Here is a 22,955-nt window from a genome sequence, read left to right as displayed (position 1 = left end):
CCATCTACTTGTGTTGCCCCATCATCTGTCAATTTAGACCAATCTCCAACATTGAAGTCACTTTTAGGTTTTTTTCCCGGGCCACTTTAAGTTCCCAGTCTGCCTCTGGCTATTGGATTATTCGAAATATACCACTTTTCTTAATAATATTCACAAGAAAGTTTAATGTATTTAAATAAAGTGTATGTACCATTTATTTATGCAAAGGAACTTAAAATGTTCAGTACACCTTAAGACGTACTCTGCCACCATTTAATTCTTCTCAAGACATGAAATATGATATGTTATGATGATTAAGACCTTAAAGGCTTTGTAAAGTGAGCTGTTTATTCAGATTGTTTATGGAGCCTTTGAAGTCCTTGTTCCTCATACTGTAGATGAAGGGATTCAACATCGGGGTCACTGTAGTGTAGAGAAGAGAAACAATCTTATCTGCATTTTTAAAGTAGGTAGAGTAGGGTCGCAGATATATGAACATAATGGTCCCATAGTAGAGGATTACAACAGTGAGATGGGAGGCGCATGTGGAGAACACCTTATAACTTTCGGTCAGTGAATGAATTTTCAAGATAGTGTTTATGATGTGGATATACGAAATTAGGATAAAAAAGAATAGGCACATCACAATGGTTCCTGCTGAGATGTATAATAAGGCCTCGTTGAGCCGTATGTCCATGCAGGCTATTTGGAGAAGAGGAGGTATCTCACAGAAGAAATGGTTGATATGATTGGATCTACAAAAGGGAAGCTTCAAGGTGGGGAGGACAAGTATTAATGAGTTCATGAAGCCAACACCCCATGATATGGCAACTAGGCAAGCGCAAAACCTATAATTCATGATGGTCGTATAATGTAATGGCCTACAGATGGCCACAAATCTGTCGTAAGCCATGGCAGCAAGTAAAATGCTCTCTGTTGCTCCTAGGACCAAATGGATATACATCTGAATGGCACATTCAACAAAGGAGATGCTTTTGTCTGTGGACAGGGTGTTCACCAGGATTTTTGGGACTATTGTACAGGAGAAGGTAATGTCAATGACAGAAAGGTTACTGAGAAAGAAGTACATTGGAGTGTGTAAAGAAGGGGTCATCACGACCACAGTGATAAGTAGAATGTTTCCTAATATTGTGATTGTATAAATCAGAAAAAACGCAAAGAAACAGATAAATTGGAGGGGTGGGACATTTGATAAACCAAGAAGAATGAAGCGGGCTGGAGTTGATTGATTTGAATGCTCCATAAATTTTAGCTTGTGCCTGGTAAAAGAAGATAATGAACAGTGAGATATTTTGCATGTTAACTCTAGTTCTATATTGTATTGCCTTTAATTACTTTAGACTGTAAAACATTGGGGAATTCCATTCTCACACATTTATAATGAATTTTCCATATATTGGAGATGTTATTCCATCCACTTTTACCATCAGTTATATGTATGATTTTGCCCTGATAAGTCATAACATCAAAACCAGCTGTCTAATATTGTGTAGTTCCTCCTCATCCCTCCAAAACAGCTCGGACTTACTGAGGCATGATCAGCGTGTCGCAGGGGTGCGTTTGAGAGTGTGGCTGGACGGGAGTAGTAGTAGTTGTCACACTTCTGATGCTCCCTCATGCAATGATGTGGAAGGGCACACCTTTCTTCGGTTGGAGGCACAATCCGGTTCTGGGTTCCTCCTGCCTGATGAGACAGTTGAGGTGCCTTGATGTTGAAGGTTTGTTTGAGGTGCAAGACAGGGTCCCTGAAGCTCGAGTTATGAGGAGGTCAGGTTCGTACCAACTAATACATGTAATGCAGTGACATTAACACTTTCAATGCTGTGCAGTGAGGACACTGCTCATGGACATCACAAGGTCTGTGAAGGTTTCCTATGGTATTTTGTTTCAAGATGTTAATAGCAGATTTTTATGTCCTGTAAGAGGTAGAAACTTCATGGATCAGATTTGTTCTTTAGCATATCCCACCACAGCTGCTCGGGATGAGATCTGGAATATTTGGAGGCCAAGTCAACACCTTAAACTCTGTGTAATGTTCCTCAAACCATTTCTGAACATTTTTTTTCGGTATAGCGAGCACATTAATCTTCTAAAACAGACTACTGCCATTGGGGCGTACTGTTGCCATGGAAGGTTGTACTTCATATTCAACAATATTTGGGCACGGTAGGTGGTATATGTCAAAGGAAAATGCATATAAATGCCAGGAACCAAAGTTTCCCAGCAGAACACCACATGGCCTCCACCAGCTTGCATTCTTGCCATATTGCATTCTGGTATCATCTTTTCCCCCAAGTGAGTGACATACCAGAACCTGGTCATCCACGTGATTCGTCAAACCAGTCTACCTACTTCCATTTCTCTATGATTCAGTTCTCAGGCTGATGTGTCTGGTGGTGGACAAAGGTCAGCACAGCCGTTCTGACCGACTTGTGTCTAGTGGCTGTTCTGTGGGATAGGATAAGAGTGTTAGCTTTCATGGGCATCTAGAAGTCTTGGTGGCTATGAGCCTGTTGCCTGTTCACCTGTTGCTCTTCCTTGGACCACTATTTGATAGGCATTAACCATGTTTATGCTGGGGACTCCCCACAAGATCTTTCGTTTTAGGGATGTTTTGACTCATCTAGTCAACTAGACATCTCAACTTATCACTTCAAAAATTGACTGTTCACTTGCTGCCTAATAAAATCTATCCCTTAACAGGTACCACTTCATCTGTCAGTGCTTTTAATGTTATGGCAGATCCATTTATACTTTTGTGTTGTTTTTTCTGGATTTGGATCTTTTTTAGAATTTAGTAAAAACATTACTCACCAATTGTTGCACATTAAATAGTTATAAAATTAGATTATATAAAAAAATTATATGAAAAAAGTCTAAAGTAAAAAAAGAAATTAAAATACACAAATTACATAAAATTGATTTTAAAAATTATAATAATGAAAATAATCATTGCACATGTAAGAGAAATGTTGCATTATAGATCTGATTTATACAATGCCTATTATAAAATATTATATCAAGTATTTGATGAAAATATTTTCGGTATAAATTGTAAAGTAAATCAAAAACACATTTTTCTAAAACTGATTTTTCTTAAATTAAAGAATATGTTCTCTACTGTTTCAGCTATTATCACCTCTCATTGCAGCCTTGCTTGCTCTGTGTCTGAAAATGTCATAAACCTGTACAATAATGACAACCTACACAATATATTAGTAGGTCCTTGGTCCCTGAGGTAAATGAGTTCCCCTGTGTAATGACTTCAAGTAATCGACTTAGCAGCTATGTGATAACGAACGGTTTCCCAAGGGGATTATTACCATTTAATGTACATTAAAGGTTTATACCACCTAAACTTGTGATATGTTCAAAAATATTCAAATTTCTACTTCCTGTAATCGGGATATTGCTTATTATTTGAGTGCATCTGTCATTTCTTATTTGTGGAGCTCATTTTGCTTCCATTTTATCTTATTAAAAAGTTATTATTTTTAGGGAATTCTGAGTTAAATGGGTTATCTCGCTTCAGAAAATGGCATTTATCATGTAGACAAAGTTAATATATGATCTCCATGTCTAATTCTAGGAAAAACTGTTCCCTTGTATCCACCAGGCTTTGACCACATCGGCAGTTGTGCTCGGGGCATTCCTTCAGCTCAAAACAACTATAGCCCCTGTATCCCATCTTCAAGAGCAGCCGGCAGAGGGTTAACCTCAGATATCTTGTGCCCTTGTTCTCCAGCCCCCATGAACCCTAGGGCATTATAGCAGAAGACTAGTATAAGGAGCAGGAGTTGGCACATGGGAGGGCATGGCCCATATTAGAAGTGATAAACTGATAGGCAGAGGATTGGAGTATCATTATATAATGATTAGTAATGACTTCCGCTATAAATATGTTACTTTCCTATGTACTACAACTCCCAGTGGTGGAGAGTTACATAAAAACTGCCATCTGTGAAGAAGACCAGATTGGCCAAGTATGTACCTTCATGTTCTCTACAGACATAGGACACCATTATGTGTCCTGCCGTGCTCCTAACAGACGTCCCCTAGTAGTTGTGTCACTATGGATATGTCCTGAGTGACTGGAATCTTCTTCTCATTTACCTCAGGAGGAGAACAGAACGGACTATAATTAGTTATGAGCAGCAGGGGTCATATTCGAAATCGCGATATTTCACGAATATTTTGTAGAATATTCGTCGAATATTCGCAAATTCGAATATATGTTATATTCTACGATTTTTTTGACTCGAAAAATCGGCAAGGTAATGATCGTGTAATATGCCAATTTTCGTAATGCAAATTTTTATTGAGAATTTTTCAACTTTTAGACAAAGAATATTATAGCACTATATATGCTAAATTGCTCTAGATTTATATTTTTTTCGAATATTCGATATATTGCTATAACTTAGTTTTTTCGAATATTCGTAATATTCTAAAACAAGAATATATAGCAATATAGCGAATATTCGAAAAAAACGAATATAGAGCAATTTAGCTAATATAGTGCTATAATCTTTGTCTAATTGTTGTAATTTTTTTCTCATCTGAAGTTCAGATTGGAAAAAAATTACAACTATTAAAAAAAAAGATTATAGAACTATATTAGCTAAATTGCTCTATATTAGTTTTTTTTCGAATATTCGCTATATTACTATAACATAGTTTTTTCGAATATTCGTAATATCCTAAAACAAGAATATATAGCAATATAGCGAATATAGAGCAATTTAGCTAATATAGTTCTATAATCTTTTTTTTTAATAGTTGTAATTTTTTTCCAATCTGAACTTCAGATGAGAAAAAAATTACAACTATTAGACAAAGATTATAGCACTATATTAGCTAAATTGCTCTATATTAGTTTTTTTTTCGAATATTCGCTATATTGCTATATATTCTTGTTTTCGAATATTCGAAAAAACGAAGTTATAGCAATATAGCGAATATTTGAAAAAAACCGAATATAGAGCAATTTAGCTAATATAGTGCTATAATCTTCTTTGTCTAATAATTGTAAGTTGAAAAATTCGCAAAAAAACATTCGCATTACAAAAATTAGCATTACGAAAATTCGCAAACAACACTACTCCTAAAGTCAAATATACTGCAGCCTTCTTATTGGCCCACAAGCTAGAAGCAGGGAGGGATCATGTGTACCTGATAAAAAAAAAAAATTATAAATTTTTTTTTAAAAATCGAATATTCGAAATTACGAATATATATCACTATATTTGAAATATTTGCTAATTTTCGAAGTACCTATATTCGCGATAAAAATTCGAAATTCGAATATTCGTGATCAACACTATAATAATAGAATTTAACACAATATGAAGTATCCAGAGTTTTCCATCGGATTTTCTCTTTAGACTTATGTTCTCTTCTTTTCAGATTTTCCGGATCATCTTCATAATATCAAATCGGCTCATTGAATTATTCGGGTTCTGCCTCCATTACATAAGCTATTACACCAATTTTCAGTTACATAGGTATACCGCTCCTCACATCTCCCTGATCCATTTTAAACTGTAAAAACTAGAGTTGCATGCTGTTGCTGGTGAGGTCGCCTCAGCGGACACAGTCACATGAAATGAATTTATCAGGAATATAACCGCTATACTCTTCATATAGTATCACATGACTTCCAAATCATTCATGGATAGTCTGTATCGGCTGATACTTTCCTCTACATTATGACATACTGTATATAGCAGGGTACCTCTCTCTGACATCCATGACATGACATCTTCATAGACTATAAGGGGTTGTCTTAACTCCTTGAGGACCTCCGCCATACATGTACAAGTCCGGTCTTTAAACATGGCGCCCGCTCGCAAGTGCAGCGGGCGCCATAGCCACCGGGTTTCTGCTATTTAAAACTTCTCTCTTTGAATTGGAATCTGCAGCAGTACAGTGTGGATGTGGAAAGGGTTGGGTAATCGTGACTTGTGGCTCCAATACTATCGCAGCAGTAGCAGCACAGTATGGAACAGACAAGGCAGTAGAAGTGGAGACTGTGTCGTGGTAATGATAGTGGTAGTAGGGGAATAGAAGCTGTGCCAGTGGCAGTACCAGCTGTTATATTGTAGGAAACATGAAGGTAGGCAGGTAGAAAGCACAGAGGCAGGATGGCGGCAGCAGAAGCCATGTGGTACAGAATGTGAAGGTAGGAAGGCAAGCTGACAGCACAGTGGCATGATGGGGCACGATCTATTCATCCACCTCAGCCAGAGAAGTGTAAAAAACTTAAGTGATCCATGCCTCCTTCATTTTGACCAAAAATTATGTTTTGGACACTGGTACAGGACAACTTGGTCCATTTGGGTATCACAACACCCACTGCTGTGCTGAAAACCCTCTCTGAGATGACACTGAAGGCTGGGAGAGAACAGAGATAGTGTACCCAGTTATTTTTTTAACTCTGCCCCCCCATTGAGATGATAGTGTGTGGTGGCTGGTGTTATGATCATCATTATTCTCCTGCAACTCCATCATTAACTCCTCCTCGTCCCCCTCCTCCTCCAGTGGTAATCATCCTCAGCCTCCTCCTACTACTCCTTAGGGTTTTCTTCTTGTGGGTCCCCAAAAGCTACAGGGAGGACAGCAAAATGCGTATGCTGTTCTTCTTACACAGCTGCCCACTGCTGATTGAGCATTATAGACTGTTCTAAAATGAGGGGGATGATATTGTTTAAGCCGCAGTTGCCCCTACTTTTTTCAATGGCTTCAGCACACAACAGGCGTCTCTGATGAGCTCCCAATGCCTTATCTTGAAACAACACATGTTCCCTTTTGATGTGGTCTGGTGCAGGATGAAATCATTTATGGCTTTACGCTGCTTGTACAGGGACTCTAACATGAGCAAAATTAATTCCAGGGAGTTTGGACTTTGCAGATTATTCTGTCACTGAAAGTCTGTGAAAGCATTGCTTGCCACTTAAAAATGACTGAAATGCAAGGACAATGTCCTGGACATTGCCAGGACCTTCCGCAAGCCAGGTGTTATTTCTCCCAAATTCAACATGGCCACAATGTTGCGGCCACTGTCGCTGACCACTTAGCCCAGTTGGAGTTGGCGGGGAGACAGCCAGTGGGATATTTTCTGCTTGATGCAGTGTAGCAAGTGATCGGCTGGGTTGCTACTGTTGCCCAGGCCAAACAGCTCTAACAAGTATGGCAACACTTTACACACGTGATAAGAAGAAGGGCAATTGGGAGTGATTCTCTTCCCTGCAGTTGTTTTGAGGACGGGAGGATGTCTGTGGAAGAAGAGGTGGAGGAGGTGGATAAATGGTTGGTGTGGTGTGCTGCCTCACTATGAAAACCCCAGTGGGCCATAAAAGACATGTACTGTCTCTGATAACAGCTGCTCCAGGTGTCCATGAAGGGGTGCACCCTTCTGCACGGCAAGAATTGCAAGGACAGCCCATGTTCTAAGGCAGGGATGGCTTTTTTGGAGAAATTATGTCGGAGAGGTATATGCCAGCAATGTTGCCAGCAGTTTCCTAAAGGCTGTAAACTCTACTAAGTGGTACGACAGCAACTACACAACCAGCAACTTGGCCACATGGGAGTTAAGCTTGTATTATTCCTCTTCTTCTACTGAAGACCACCATAACTAGTGACAACAATAACCACTTCACTAAGTTAGACAACCAAGAAAAGTTTAATAGGCATAAAACATGTCTAAATCTGGATGTATCTTTTAATCTGGTGTGTCTTACAGTCTGAAGAGTATAAAGAAAGTCCAAATGATTTATACTGCAAATAAAGTAGGGCAATGAGGTCACATTCACAAGATGACCTGTAGCCTACCATAGATTAGGCATGGTTTTCATAATACTTAATTGCTTTATTTTAGTTTGATCAACCTTATGTCAGAAGTTTTACACTTCTTAATATCCTTATGTCTGATGCTGTAGATCAGGCATGGCCAACCTTCGGCTCTCCAGCTGTTGTAAAACTACAACTCCTTCCATGCCCTGCTGTAGGATGATAGCTGTAGAATGTCCGGGCATGATGGAAATTGTAGTTTTGCAACAGCTGGAGAGCCTGCTGTAGATGATGGGGTTCAACATTGGAGTGACGAATGCATAGATAACAGATATAGTCTTGTACGCCTCCACGATCGAGACTGAAGATAGGCGCAGGTAGAAAGAACAGTATGTCTTTTTTGTCAGGAATGGATTTTTAAAAAGGTGGAGATGATATAAACACCGGAAATCAAAGTCAAGAGTAGAGTTGAGCGGACACCTGGATGTTCGGGTTCAGCCGAACTTCACAAAAAAGTTTGAGTTCGGTACCTGAACTTGACCCCGAACCCAAACCCCATTGAAGTCAATGGGGACCTGAACTTTGGAGCACTAAAATCGCTCTAAAAATTCATGGAAAGGGCTAGAGGGCTGCAAATGGCAGCAAAATGTGGTTAAGAGCATGGCAAGTGCTCTGCAAACAAATGTGGATAGGGAAATGACTTAAAATAACATAAAATACGTAAAAATAAAAAATAATAATCTTGATCTAGGAGGAGAAGGTCCATATGGAGTAGGAGGTTGAGGAGGCGGTGGATGTGGCGGTGTAGGTGGAAGCGGCAGTGGAGGAGGTAGCCAACACTGGTTTTTGGTTTTGTTTTTTATTTTATTTTATTTTTTTGGTTAAAATTTGGGTAGACCCCAAAACATTGGGAAATATAAAAAAAATAAAACAAAGAGAAAGTGTGCTGGAGTATAACAATGGCTGGGTGAGGCTGGTATACATGTCTATTCTGCACAAGGTACGGACAAGTCCTGAGGGATCCATGCCTGGTTCATTTTAATGAATGTGAGCTTGTCCACATTGGCTGTGGACAGGCGGCTGCGCTTCTCTTTGATAACCCCCTCCTGCCGTGCTAAACAAACGTTCAGACAATACACTGGCTGCAGGGCAGGCTAGGACCTCCAAGGCGTAAAGGGCAAGCTCAGGCCATGTGCCCAATTTGGAGACCCAGAAGTTGAAGGGGGCGGACCCATCAGTCAGTACGTGTAGGCGTGTGCACACATACTGCTCCACCATGTTGCACATCCCTGTGATGTCCACGATCCAATTGGATATCTTCTCTATCAACTTTCGATGTTCTTTTCTGCGCCTACCATGGTGATCATGGGTAGCGGGGAATCAGGGTTCCACACCGGAGAGGGAGCATGAGAAAGGGATACTACATCCAAGGCAGGTCAATGGCTGCAATGTGATCGAGCGGAAATGTAGGAGAAGTTATTGAAGCAGAAGCATCCAAGTAAAGAAGAAGGCGCATGGCAATTATCCACTCCCGACTCGGGGAGGTAGTGACGATAAGTGTTAAGGCCGATTCATTGGCCTGTATTTGTGGGGGGGGCACGGTTGCCTATATCATGGCACCTCTGCCCCGCCTTCAATGAACAACGTGTCAAACGCTGGCCTCGTTCCGTGTGTGAAGATTGCGTCTGGTCCTAGAAGTTCGTTTTCTGCGCAAAGCAAGCTACTAGATCAGGTAAGTGACTGCCACATTGCAGTCTCGGTTCACAAGTCCGGCCGGCAGTGCCGGCTCCCTAGGTAAGAGGGAGCCACACTGCACCGGAGCGTCTGCCAGGCAGCTCCGGCTCCCACGTGGCATGAATCGTAGGGTGCAGGGATCAGAGCGATCCCGATTCAAATTTCTCTCCCCCCTTAACATCTGGCACGGGCCGCTGTGCCACTAGTTAGGCAGGGTCCGCGGCAGCAGATTGGTTCTTCCCCACTCATGCCCCCCATGCCGTACTGGCCCATGTCATGTCGCGGCGCACTCACCCCAGCGTCCTGCTTGCGGTCTCCTCCGCAGTCTGCCCGTGCTGCAGGCGGCCGGTTACTGTGTGGGCTCCCCCTGGTGGCTGCTGGAGTCAATGCAGTCCATGGAGCAGCGTTGGATGGGCAGGCTCCCTCCGGCGGTGACTGCCCGCAGTGCAGTCCATGGCTCTGTGCTCTGTGTTGGCTCCATCTAGTGGCCACCAGAGTTATGACCACCAAAAAAAAATATATATATATATAAAATTAAAATAAAAATTGAAAGAAAGGAAAAAAAAAAAAAAAAGAGGGAATAATTACAAAGAATATAACTCATGCTTGATTGATGGAGTTTTAGGGAGGGGGCGATATACTTGTTCGGTGCTAGTTAGAGGGTCTCCGTATTGTGCCACGGTCAGACTCACCATTCACCGGGGTGTTCTAGGTTCAGCTATCGCTTCTCCTTGGCTCAGGTCCTCTTGTCCTTTTTCACTCGTTTTCTTTACAGTTGCATGGGTCTCGGCCTACTCACAGCCACGTCACATCGTTCCGGTGTCGGTTGACAGTCAGGTGTTGATTTATGCATACTGTATCCACAGGGTATGTCACGTGCTTCAGATATACTGGAGGCTTCGGTCTACGAGAACCCCGCCAGGATGTCAGAAGGGGGCAGTGTGTCGTCTCTTCGCACTTGGACCGTCCCTAGGCTGATGACGGAGTTGTCCAGACGGGGTATTTCGTATCCCGCTTCTGCTAGGAAGGCTGAGTTATACCGGTTATTGGTCGTTAACTCAGGCCCTCAGCAGCAGGAAGAAGTCTCTGTGGTCACTGTTCAGAACTCTCTGACACAAATCCATCTGTTGTTGAATAACTTGACTTCGTCTGTCACGGATGTGCAAACCAGGTTGCAAGCGGTTGAGTCTCGTTGTTTTGCCACTGCTCCGCATACCATCGGTGCTGCTGTTCCATCCACATCTACGGCGACAGGGGCAGGTGTCCCTGTGACAGCGCCCAGTATTATGCCGGCACATTTTGTTCCTGCCAATCTAAAGAAGGACATCCTGGAAGGTAGGGATGTCAATCTAGCATCCTTACTGGTCGCTACCCGGGATCTTTCTGATAGTAGGGTAATTGCTTGTGGGGATGTGTCAGTGATCCTGAAAGGCCGGGACCACAGGCTGAACCGCAAGCTCACGGTACCTGAGTTTGTGCTCGCATTTAGTTTGTACAGAGACGTAATCTGTTCAGTTCGTCCCGAGAGAAGGGAAGAACTTGATTTGGACTTGTTCAGGATAACGGAGTTGGGGTACAAGTATGGTGGTAGTTCCTTCTACGACTACCATTGTTCTTTCTCGGCCAAGGCAGCCGCCACCTTAAGTCAGTTCCAGTTTCTTACAAACTGAGCCAATATTGATACAGAGAGTTTTTGTAGGCATTTCGCCGGGCTTAAGGCACCATCATGCTCCCTGTGCCAATCAATTGACCATTCTACGGTGTGGTGTCACAAGGCTGCTCCGAGTGAGGGGTCTAGTTCTACAGGTCCTGTTCCCGGCCCGTCCGAGTCACACAAATCCTCTGGTTTAGTTGACAAGCTGGGTAGACCCATCAAACTACTCGGCAGGTCACAGATTTGTAATAATTTCAACTATGCATCCTGTAACTTCAGTCAGTGCCGCTTGCTACACATATGTACTAACTGCTTCAGAGCCCACCCTAAAGTAGTCTGTTCATTAAATGCAGATAATAATTACATGTGTGTTGTTAATATAGTTCGGTTGCAGCAGTTCCTACGCAGGTACCCTGACCCAGGCTTCGTGGAGTTCCTTAGTACAGGATTCACGTTCGGTTTCCACACTGGGATGGTGGCCCTTCCAGATTCCACACACGAATGCAGGAACCTACAGTCCGCTGACCAACACCCCGATGTCTCCGATAGGTTAATCGCAGCGGAATTAGTCAAAGGTTTCCTGATAGGCCCTTTTTTATCATCACCCTTTGAAAGGTGGAGAATCAGCCCGATAGGAGTCGTGTTTGGCAAATTCAGTAACAAAGAGAGGTTGATTATCGACCTGTCCGCCCCGCATGGTACCCCCATACCTAGCATCAACTCTCTCATTCCGTCAGAAGAGGTTAGCATAAGATATGCCACCATAGATCAAGCCATCGCTCTTATCTTACAGTTAGGTCCCAGCACCATCCTTTCTAAAGCTGATATTGCAGACGCCTTCAAATTGCTACCTATCAAACCGTCCCTCTGGCAATGGTATGGCATCAAATGGAGGGGCCTTTATTATTTTGCTTCCAATCTCACATTAGGGTCTAAGAGTAGCCCGTGGTTATTTGACCAATTAGCCAAGGCTCTCCACTGGATTTTAGTCCATGAATTCCACTGTAGCAATGTTATTCACTACCTGGATGATTTTTTTTAGTTATTGAGCGTCCTGACGCTCCCCCCAAAGACCTTCATTTGCTACTGGAGTGTTTCAGACAATTGAGGGTTCCTGTCTCTCCCAAGAAAGTGGAAGGTCCCACCGCAGTCATCACATTCCTGGGTATAGTATTGGACACCCAGAACATGGTTGCCAAGGGACAAATTACAGAGAATCAGGGAAGTCGTTCATAATTTCACATCTACTAGAGTGATAAAAAAAGTTCAGCTACAGTCCCTGTTAGGTATGCTGAACTTTGCGATGCGCATAATTCCGCAAGGTAGGGCATTTGTATCTCGTTTACTTTCACACGCAATGGAATGGCATCTCGCTCTTGGTTCCCACAATATCTAACAACTCCCCCGTAATTTTGTCCGACGCCGCAGCCAATACAGGTTTTGCAGCTATTTTTGGCAACCATTGGTTAGCAGACAGATGGCCAATCGAAGTTAGTTCCATTCCTGGGTTTTTCCGTACCTCAGCCGTTTTAGAACTCTACCCCTTAGTGGCAGCATCCTATACCTGGGGTCAAAGTTGGTCAGGTCAGACTGTGTCCTTTGTGTCCGATAATGCAGCCGTCATCGAGATTCTCAATAGTGGTTCTTCTAAGTCTCCATATGTCATGTTATTTCTTAGGCGCCTGGTCCTTCTGTCATTACAACACCAGTTTTGTTACGTATCTTCACATATAGCCGGGAACCACAACGCAGCAGCCGACGCATTATCTCATTTTAATTTTACCCTCTTTTCACAGATCTGTCCAGAAGCAGACGCCATCGGGAGCCCAGTCCCTCCATACGCTGCTCTAATCCTTCCATAGAATCTCATCTCGCCACCGCTCGGTCACTGTTAGTCAAGTCCCTCTCGCCCAATACAGCTAGAGCCTACCAGACAGGTTGGAGAGCCTTCCAGAGATTTCAAGACTCTTGTCCGCAAGGTGACACCGAGTTCGTTCCGTACATCCTGGCGTTCATAGGTTACTGTCACACCAATCTGAAACTATCCCACACCACGGTCAAGTACTACCTCGCAGGGGTGCAACATTTTAGAGCCATGAGTTTCACCCAGCCAGGTTCATTATTTTCAATCCATGCCATTAAAGCTACTCTGAAGGGTCTCGAGAAAAGCGACTACGAGTCACGCACTCGCCGGCTACCCGTCACTGGCCAGCTTTTCCGCGACCTTTCCGAATTCGGTGCCCTGCATAGTTTGATAATAAAAGCTGCCATGTACCTGGCCTTTTATGGGTTTTTGAGACCGGACGAGTTTACTTCCCCGGCTAACAGTAGCAGATACGTCACTCTCGGTCAGCTCTCGGTTTCCAGAGATGGTTTCATACTCTCGCTACTCACCACCAAGATCTCTCAGGTAGGCCCCCTGACCCAGGTGTTTTTCTTCCCGACCTCTCATCATTGGTGCCCCGTGCGCGTGCTGCAACAGCTTCTGTCCTCTCTGCCAAACAAGCCGCCCGACAGTCCTTTGCTACCATTCAATAATACTCACCTTACCTGTCCCCAATTCATAACTCACATTCGTGTTTTACTGACTAATCTGGCAGTAGACCCGTCCTCAATATCCGGGCATTCCTTTCGCATAGGGGCGGCATCGGCCGCTTCAAGGAATCGGGTTCCAGCACATATTATCAAAAGACTAGGTCATTGGCGTTCGTCCTGTTTCAGCCGCTACATTCCTTGTCCGTATACTGAAATGAATCTTGCTTGTCAGAATTTGGTGTTATGAATAAATGTTTGTAGCCTTCCGATATGATAGGAATTGTTGTTCTTTTTGGCCTCCTTCAGCTATCCCTTCAACGTCGTGGTTTCGGCATAACTCTAACCGCTTTAGCTAGCCAGCAGGTAGGAGTCCTTCTTTCGTGAGTGCCCGACCACAAGTGTTAAGGCCGGTTCATTGGCCTGTATTTGTGGGAGGGGCACGGTTGCCTATATCATGGCACCTCTGCCCCTCCTTCAATGAACGACGTGTCAAACTCTCCCACCCTACCCACCCTCAATCTCAGCTTCACACCCAGGGGATGGCCTCCTTCAGCTATCCTTCAACGTTGTGGTTTCGGCATAACTAACCGCTTTAGCTAGCCAGCAGGTAGGAGTCCTTCTTTTGTGAGTGCCCGACCACAAATAACAATACAGGACTCTTAAGATGCCCTGTTATTGGAATGAGTAATAAAAAACGACAGGGAATGTCACTGGGGTATTTTGGATTTGGAAACATTAGCCAAGAGAGGCCCTGCTGCCGCTTTGTTGACTCTAGATAACTTCTGCCTGATCGCACGTCGCCGTGACATCCATGATCCAATTGGATATCTTCTCTATCAACTTTCGATGTTCTTTTCTGCGCCTACCATGGTGATCACGGGTAGCGGGGAATCAGGGTTCCACGCCGGAGAGGTAGCATGAGAAAGGGATACCACATCCAAGGGAGGTCAATGGCTAAAAAGTGATCGAGCGGAAATGTGGGACAAGTTATTAAAGCAGAAGGATCGAATGAAAGGAGAGGGCGCGCGTCAATTAAAGACGAATTTTTTAAATTTAAGTCCCTGTCACCTATGCAGGGGTTTGTATACGGCAAAAATTGTAAAATGTCACCTGAGAATGTAACAGACGATTTTGTGAAATTTAGGTCCCTGTCACCTATGCAGAGCAGGGGTTTATTCACGGCAAAATAGGTAAAATGTCACCCAAGAATGTAACAAACGCTTTTGCACCCTGCTCCCTCTTTTGCTGTGCTGGTGCCTCTGTGCGACCACCAACGCCTCTTCCTCCAAACTGCACACGTCACTCGCATGACCTTGATTCCATGTGTGGTCTAGTACCTCATTGTCCTCCACATCAGCTGCCACCCACTCTTCACCCCTGCCCTCCTTGTCGGTCTGCACACTGCAGAAAGCCGCAGCAGTTGGCACCTGTGTTTCGTCATCATCCGAGACGTGTGAATTTGACAACCAACAATGTAACAGCAGTATTGACTGGTTGTATCTGACTGTCACAAAGGCAGCAAAGGCCGCAAATGTATTATCTTGCACAAAATGTATTTTTTTTAAAACCAGAATATAATAGCAGTATTTAAAGCTTGTATTAGGCCTCATGCACACGACCGTTGTTGTATTCCGTGTCTGTTGTTCCGCTTTCCGTGATTTTCTGTGGACCCATTGACTTTCAATGGGTCAGTTGAAAACTCGGATAATGCACCGTTTGGCATCCGCGTCCGTGATCCGTGTTTCCAGTCCGTCCAAAAAATAGGACCTGTCCTATTTTTTTCACGGACAACGGTTCGCAGACCCATTCAAGTCAATGGGTCTGTGAAAAAACACGTAGAGCACACAAGATTGTCATCCGCGTCCATTTTTTTCCTATCATTTGCAAGGCAAACTTGACTTTTTTTTTCACTTTCCTTCATTTCTGGTGATCCTCCAAAAATCAAGGAAGACACACGGAAACAAAAATGGAAACGGATCACGGAACAACGGAACCCCGTTTTGCGGACCGTGAAAAAATACTGTCGTGTGCATGAGGCCTTAGACTGTCACAAATGCAGCAAAGGCCGCAAAGGTACTTTTCAACCACAATTAAACAAGTGGATTTCACACTTGTGTTTTTCTTTTCCGGCATAGAGTTCCATCCTAGGGGCTCTATACCAGAAAAGAACTGATCAGTTTTATCCCCATGCATTCTGAGAGCACAGCGATCCGTTCAGGATGCATCAGGATGTCTTCAGTTCAGTCTTTTTGACTGATCAGGAGAAAGATAAAACCGCAGCATGCTACGGTTTCTCTCCGGCCAAAAAAACTGAAGACTTGCCTGAATGCCGGATCCAGCATTTTTTTCCATAGGAATGTATTAGTGCCAGATCCGGCATTCAAATTACCGGAATACCAGACCCATTCTTCCAGTCTGCGCATGCGAAGACCGAAAAAAAGGTGAAAAAAATAAATGCCGGATCCGTTTTTCTAGATGACACCGGAAAGACGGATCCGGCATTTCAATGCATTTTTCTGACTGATCAGGCATTTTTCAGACTAATCAGGATCCTGATCAGTCTTACAAATGCCATCAGTGGCATACGTTTTGCCGGAACACTCTGCCGCAAGTGTGAAAGTAGCCTAACAGACGGATAAAACGTATTTTTTATGTCACTGGGCTCAGGGCAGGGTACAAAAATGTTGCACTGCACCCACAAAACAAAATCGCAGTAGATCGCAGAGTTAATAACAAGTTGGGATATCAGATAGATTATTTCTTTCCTATTCTCTCCCTCACAGCAGCAACATCCTATCCCTACACTAGTAAGAGCAGAGTGACGTGCAGCACTACGTGATTGCAGCTTATATAGAGCCTGGGTCACATGCTGCACTGGCCAATCACAGCCATGCCATTAGTAGGCATGGCTGTGATGGCTTCTAAGGGCACACTAGTTAAATGCTTGTTGATTGGCTGCCCTGCAGCCTTTCAAAAAGCACTATTAAATCACTGAACACTGAACTTGAACCCAAACTTTTACTAAAAAGTTTGGGTTCAGGTCTGGGTTCCAAAAATCCTAAAGTTCGGGGTTCGCTCAACCCAATTTAAAACGATTTTACTTATCCAGGTCATTCTGAGATTGTTTTCTCGTCACATATTGTACTTCATGACAGTGGTAAATTTGAATCAAATCAAAAAAATACCAAATTTACAAAAAAATATAAAAATTTGCAACTTTCCAAATTTCAATTTCTCTGCTTTTAAAACAGATAGTGATATCTCATACAATAGTTATGACTTTACATTTCACATATGTCTACTTCATGTTTGGATCATTTTGTGAAAGCCATTTTATTTGTTGGGGACGTTAGAAGACTAATAAGTTTAGAAGCAAATCTTGACATTTTTTTAGAAAATTTCCAAAACCCACTTTTTAAGGACCAGTTCAGGTTTGGAGTCACTTTGTGGGGCTTACATAATATAAACCATCCAAAAATGAAGGTATTCAAAACTAATTTTACAAACGTCGTTCCACAAGAATTCATGGAAAATTGAGATTTTTTGGCAGATTTTCCATTTTAATCATTTTTTTTTTCCGCTGACAAAGCAAAGGTTAACAGCCAAACAAAACTCAATATTTATTGCCCTGACTTTGTAGTTTACAGAAACATCCCATACGTGGTCGTATACTGCTGTACGGGCACACGGCAGGGCGCAGAAGGAAAGGAACGCCATATGGTTTTTGGAAGGCAGATTTTGATGGACTGTTTTTTTGACACCATGTCCCATTTGAAGCCCCCTCGATGCACCCCTATAGTAGAAACTCCAGAAAAGTGACCATTTTAGAAACTACACCCCTCAAGGTATTCAAAACTGATTTTGCAAACTTTGTTAACCCTTTAAGTGTTCCACAAGAATTAATTGAAAATGGATATGATATTTCAGAATTTCACTTTTTGGGCAGATTTTCCATTTTAATCATTTTTTTCCGCTAACAAAGCAAGGATTAATAGCCAAACTAAACTCAATATTTATTACTCTGATTCTGTAGTTTACAGAAACACCCCATATGTGGTCGTAAACTGCTGTATGGCTACACGGCAGGGCGCAGAAGGAAAGGAACGCCATATGGTTTTTGGAGGGCAGATTTCACTGGGATAATTTTAACTTGTCACATGTCACATTTGAAGACCCCCTGATGCACCCCTAGAGTAGAAACTACAAAAAAGTGACCCTATTTTGGAAACTACGGGATAAGGTGTCAGTTTTGTTGGTACTATTTTAGGGTACAGATTATTTTTGGTTGCTCTATATTACACTTTTTATGAGGCAAGGTAACAAGGTTTTGGCACTGTTTTTATTTTTTGTTATTTACAACATTCATCTGACAGGTTAGATCATAAGCTATTTTCATCCACCATGCACGGTCACACTTCTTGTGCTCCCAGGACGCCTGGACTTGGCTCCGCAGTGTGGCCTTTTTTAAACGTGTCAGCTGCTGACAATAGTGTTGTCATCTGCAGCCTGTGCTGTCAATGCAAAAGTCGTGGTAAGCCTAACACTGACCTAGGGCCTCCCATCACCAAGCCCAGTGGGAGTAACACCTTCAGATCCCACAAAGGCACACTCCCGGCGCTCAACATCCTGCCTCTTCTCCTTCTCCTTCCATTTGTCCACCACTCCACCTTCCACCGTGCCGTTGTTGCGTTCATCTGGCAGAAGGCAGGCTTCCGTGGACCAATTTTTCGAGCGTTAAAATTTGATGACGCCAGATAACCCTCTTGCCCAAAGAATAACCCCTGGCTTGTTGGAACTGCTAGCCCACAACTACTGCCATATAAACTGGTGGACTCAGAGGCTTTTAGAAAATTTGTGGCCATTGGCACACCGCAATGGAAAGTCCCTGGAAGGAAATATTTCTCCCAGAAGGGCATCTCAGAGCTATATGGCCACGTTCAGCGGCAAGTGAATATATCTCTGGGTCACAGTGTCGGTGCCAAGATACATCTGACCACAGACACGTGGTCTAGCAAACACGGGCAGGGAATGTACATAACTTTTACTGCCCATTGGGTGAACCTTCTGACGACCGTCAAGCATGTAACCCGTGGCACCCGTGTGGATTTGGTGTTTCCACCATAGATTGCATGCAGGCCTGCCTATTCTTCTCCTCCTCCTACTCCATCCTCCGTTTCCTTCTCGGCTGACTTCTCCTTTTTCACTGCTACCGCCTCTTCTGCTGCACCCCCCAAGCTCCCCAGAACCTATTCGACGTGCCAGTTGAGACGTTGCCATGCTGTGCTGCGGTTGTTGTGCCTGGAAGCCAAGAGCCACACCGGTCCTGCACTGCTTTCAGCTCTGCGGTCCCAGGCCGATCAGTGACTAACCCCACTCAATTTGACAGTTGGTAAAGTGGTGTGCGACAATGGTGCCAATCTACTGAGCGCGCTGAAACAGGCCAAAATGAAAGTCATGCAGCGATTCGTTGCCAAATACTCAGAGTCCAGGACGTCATGCGGCAGGCCAGAAAAATCTCTGGCCATTTTACAAGTTCTTACACGGCCATGGCTTGCCTTGCTGACGTTCAGCCGCGACACAACCTGCCCATCAGATGTCTAATTTGTGAAAGCCCGACGAGCTGGAACTCCACCTTGTATATGCTTGATTGGCTGCTCCAGCAGCAACGTTCCGTTAATGACTAACTATTCGAACTCTGCAGCAGGACAAATTCTGGGGAGCTTGGTTTCTTTTCACCGCACCAGTGGCTGCTCCTGCGTGATGCATGCAGACTTCTGCGGCCATTTGATGAGATCGCCAAACTGATCAGTCGCAGCCAGGGCGCCATCAGTGACATCATACCTTACACCTTCTTTCTGGAGGGTGCATTGCATCATGCCATTGACAAATCCATCGTGGAGCAGGAGCTGGAAGATGAGGAAGTCGCAATACTGAATGAATTCCCAGGGGGGGGGCTACTCCATCTGAGACAAGTCAGCAGGAGTGTGAAGAGGAATCAGAGGAGGATGGTGGCTGGGGGGAGGAGAAGGAGGAGCAAGAAAAGCAGGCTTTCAGGGGAACTTTAAACTTTTCTGGGATCCCTGGTGTTGTCCGTGGCTGGGGAAAGGAGACAGAGGATGACATTCTCCTGGGCAATGAGCAGGAGCTAGGCCTTCATGCTCCAGTGTTTGAAGAGGGACCCCAGTATAAAAAGCTTAATGGGCAAGGACCAGTACTGGGTAGCAACGTACTTAGTCCCCCAGTACAAACACAAAAAGGCGAACCTGTTATCAGCATCATAGAGGGCTGGCAGAATGAAGCATTTCCAGGCCTTGCTGCAAGAGATGCTGCATTCTGCTGTTTCGGGCGCTGGCAGCGGGAATTTCCACCCACAGCGAAACAGGTGCGGGTACCAATCCTACTGCGCCTGCAAGACGAGAGCGGTTTGAAGATGTGTTGGTCACTTCGGATATGAGATCATTCGTGCAGCCAACCCATCGACAGCCACCCTCCGGATCTAGCCTCAGGGAACGCCTAGACCAATAGGTGTCTGACTACATCGGGTTAACACTCTGAGAAGCGAGGAACCCCTGGACTACTGGTTGTGCAGGCTTGACCTGTGGCCAGAGCTGGCACAATTTGCCATGGAACTCTTGGCTTGCCCCTCGTCGAGTGTCCTGTCCAAAAGGACGTTCAGCGCAGCAGGGGGTATTGTGACCGATCAGCACTCGCCTAGCTCACGACAGTGTGGAATACCTCACAACTCTAAAAGGCATAGATCTCTGAGGAATTCAACACCTGTGACGGCCACGTGTAATTAAATTTTCTCATGCCAGCCCACACATATCCGCCACCACACAGAACAAAGAATGTTTTTTGTCTTATGTATATACAGCGGCATAAAACTCCTTTTCTGTCTGGTGAATGCCTGATTTGGGACCTCTACTCCAGTGGCCTACAGTAAAAATGTTATCCAGTGACCGCCTAACGCAGTGGTCAGCAAACTGCGGCTCTAGAGGCACATGTGGCTTTTTAGCCCCCTGATATTGGCTCTTCCAGGTGCGGGCTCACATGTACAGTGAGATAGCATTTTCGTTGCCTGTAGCAAAAATAGGTAGGAGGCTGAAGACCAGGAAGCGGTGAAGGCTCTGTACTCACCGCTTCCTGGTCCTCGGTTGTAGGCTGTGCAGGGCTGCGCACAGTGTGAGGTGCTCTGTGACGCCACGCTGTGCACGCCAGTTCACAGCACAGCCGACAGCAGGAGGAACACAGAGCGCGGGTGGTGAGGAGCAGCGGCATCCAGGAGCCGGAGAGGTAAGTGCTTTTTTATTTTATGAAACTTGGGGCTGATCTGAGGCAATGGGGTGATGAGAATCATAATGGGGGATATGAGAGGCATCATGGATGATGAGAGGCATCATGGATGATAATGGGGATGTTGAGAGGCATCATGGATGATAATGGGGATGATGAGAGGCATGGGGCTCTTATATGAGGTCTTATTGAGGGGGTCATTTACTTTGGGGTCTGAGCTGACGTCTGATCTCAGGGAGGTCTTATTAACATTGGAGTTCTGATTAGTGGTCTGACCTGAGGTGTAATGAAAAATATTTTTTTCCATATTGTCCTCCTCTAAAACCTACGTGCGTCTTATAGGGTGAAACGTTGTGGAGTGAAAGAAGATGTAGTGTCGAGGATTGAGAAAGGTATGTTCAGATGGTTAGGAATACCCTTATGAAGTAAATAACAATGTACCTTCCTATATATTTGAAGTAAAAAAAAAATTGGCTCTCAAGAATAATAAAAAAGCTGTTTTGTCGATATTTGGCTCATTTTACTATTACTAATATGTTTGCCCACCACTGACCTAACGTGTCTCGAGACACATAATCACTAGTACTTTTCTTTCAGGTGAATGCCTAATTTTTGGGGTTTGTACTCCACTGGTCTACAGTAAAATTGATATTCAGTGACCGCCTAATGTACCTCCAGCCACATAATCACTTGCTCTTTTATGTCAGGTGAATGCCTAATTTTTGGGGCCTGTTCTCCTGTGGCCTAAAATACCATTCTTCTAGGCTCTAGCAGGGCACATTTTTGAGAGTTCCCCTTTAAGACGCATAAAAATGGCCCCTGATTAAAATACATATTTTTTGTGGGAATTTTTGCCATTGATCCCCCTTTGATATGTCACTCTCCAAGTCGTGGGACTATTTGTGCACTTTTATTAAGTATTTGGTGGCTGCAAATATGACCTGAAGGTTTTTTAGGTTCGCCTGCCATTAAAGTGAATGGGGCCCGCCGCAAACGCGTGGTTCGCAAACATTTGATAGTGAATGCGCGTTCGCAAAATGTCCCGACAGATGTTCGTCCATCACTAGTGCACACTTGATGGTTATATTCTTTTAATAATAGGGCGCATACACTTGATGGCTACAGTTTCTGAATATTAGGGCTCATTCGCTTGATGGTTATATTTTCTGGATATCAGGTCACATATATTTGATGGCTATAGTTAGAGATGAGCGAATCAAAGCTGACGAAGTCGAATTCGTTCCGAACTTCAGGAAAAGATTGATTCTGAAAGAATGCAAATTTCCTCGCACTTTGTGGTACCGAATCGCAATTTTTCCTAACATGGCGACTTCACGTGTGAGGACATGGGGCAAGGAACTCTGGGAAGGCGAAATGACCCATAATGCTATACATGCAGCCAATGAGCAGCCAGCCCGGTGATGTCACAGCCTTATAAATATGGCGGCCATCTTGGAGTCTGCCATCGTACATTGGTCAGGGACAGACGTGCATGCAGGCCCTAGGGAGAGTGAAAGAAAAACTAATTGTTAAAAAAAAAGTGGAAAGAAGCGATTTATTAGTGCAGGGAAAGGACAGTGAGAGAAATCATTTCACAGGCAGGGAGAGACATGGGCAGATGCTGGGGACAGTCATAGAAAATCCTCATTGTGAAAAAAAAGTGATTTACAAGTGCAGGGAAACATTACTTGGGGATCCAGATAGTCTCATAATACAGCTCTGTCATTCCAGCAATTAGTTATTGGGGTGCAAGTGCTACGTGTAAAAGCCTTTAGTGGCTTTTATCTGTGGAAAAAGATAAATATATACGCAGGTCACATTTGCTGTTAACTGATATCATTAAGTGGCCTATTTCAATACAATACGAGAAATATTTACGCAGGTCACTTTTTTGTTATTTGCGCTAAAAGCATTTATTGCCATATTTCTGTAGAAAAAGAGAAAAATAGAC

General features: G+C 43.9%; 1 protein-coding gene across 1 annotated transcript; it reads right to left on the bottom strand.

Annotated features, from left to right (window-relative positions):
* Positions 1-301: 301 nt before the first annotated feature.
* On the bottom strand, positions 302-1,536 carry LOC122921434 (olfactory receptor 2G3-like). Its single transcript, XM_044271412.1, has 3 exons — positions 1,529-1,536; positions 796-1,259; positions 302-510 (listed from the first exon to the last, which is right to left on the bottom strand). The coding sequence occupies exons 1-3, from the start codon at positions 1,534-1,536 to the stop codon at positions 302-304; spliced, it is 681 nt and encodes a 226-aa protein (XP_044127347.1).
* Between the last annotated feature and the right edge of the window lie 21,419 nt (positions 1,537-22,955).

This window comes from Bufo gargarizans, chromosome 11, assembly GCF_014858855.1.
Source record: "Bufo gargarizans isolate SCDJY-AF-19 chromosome 11, ASM1485885v1, whole genome shotgun sequence".
NCBI classification, from domain to species: domain Eukaryota; kingdom Metazoa; phylum Chordata; class Amphibia; order Anura; family Bufonidae; genus Bufo; species Bufo gargarizans.
Note: the sequence above shows the minus strand (reverse complement) of the source record. Positions and strands in the feature narration are given on the sequence as shown.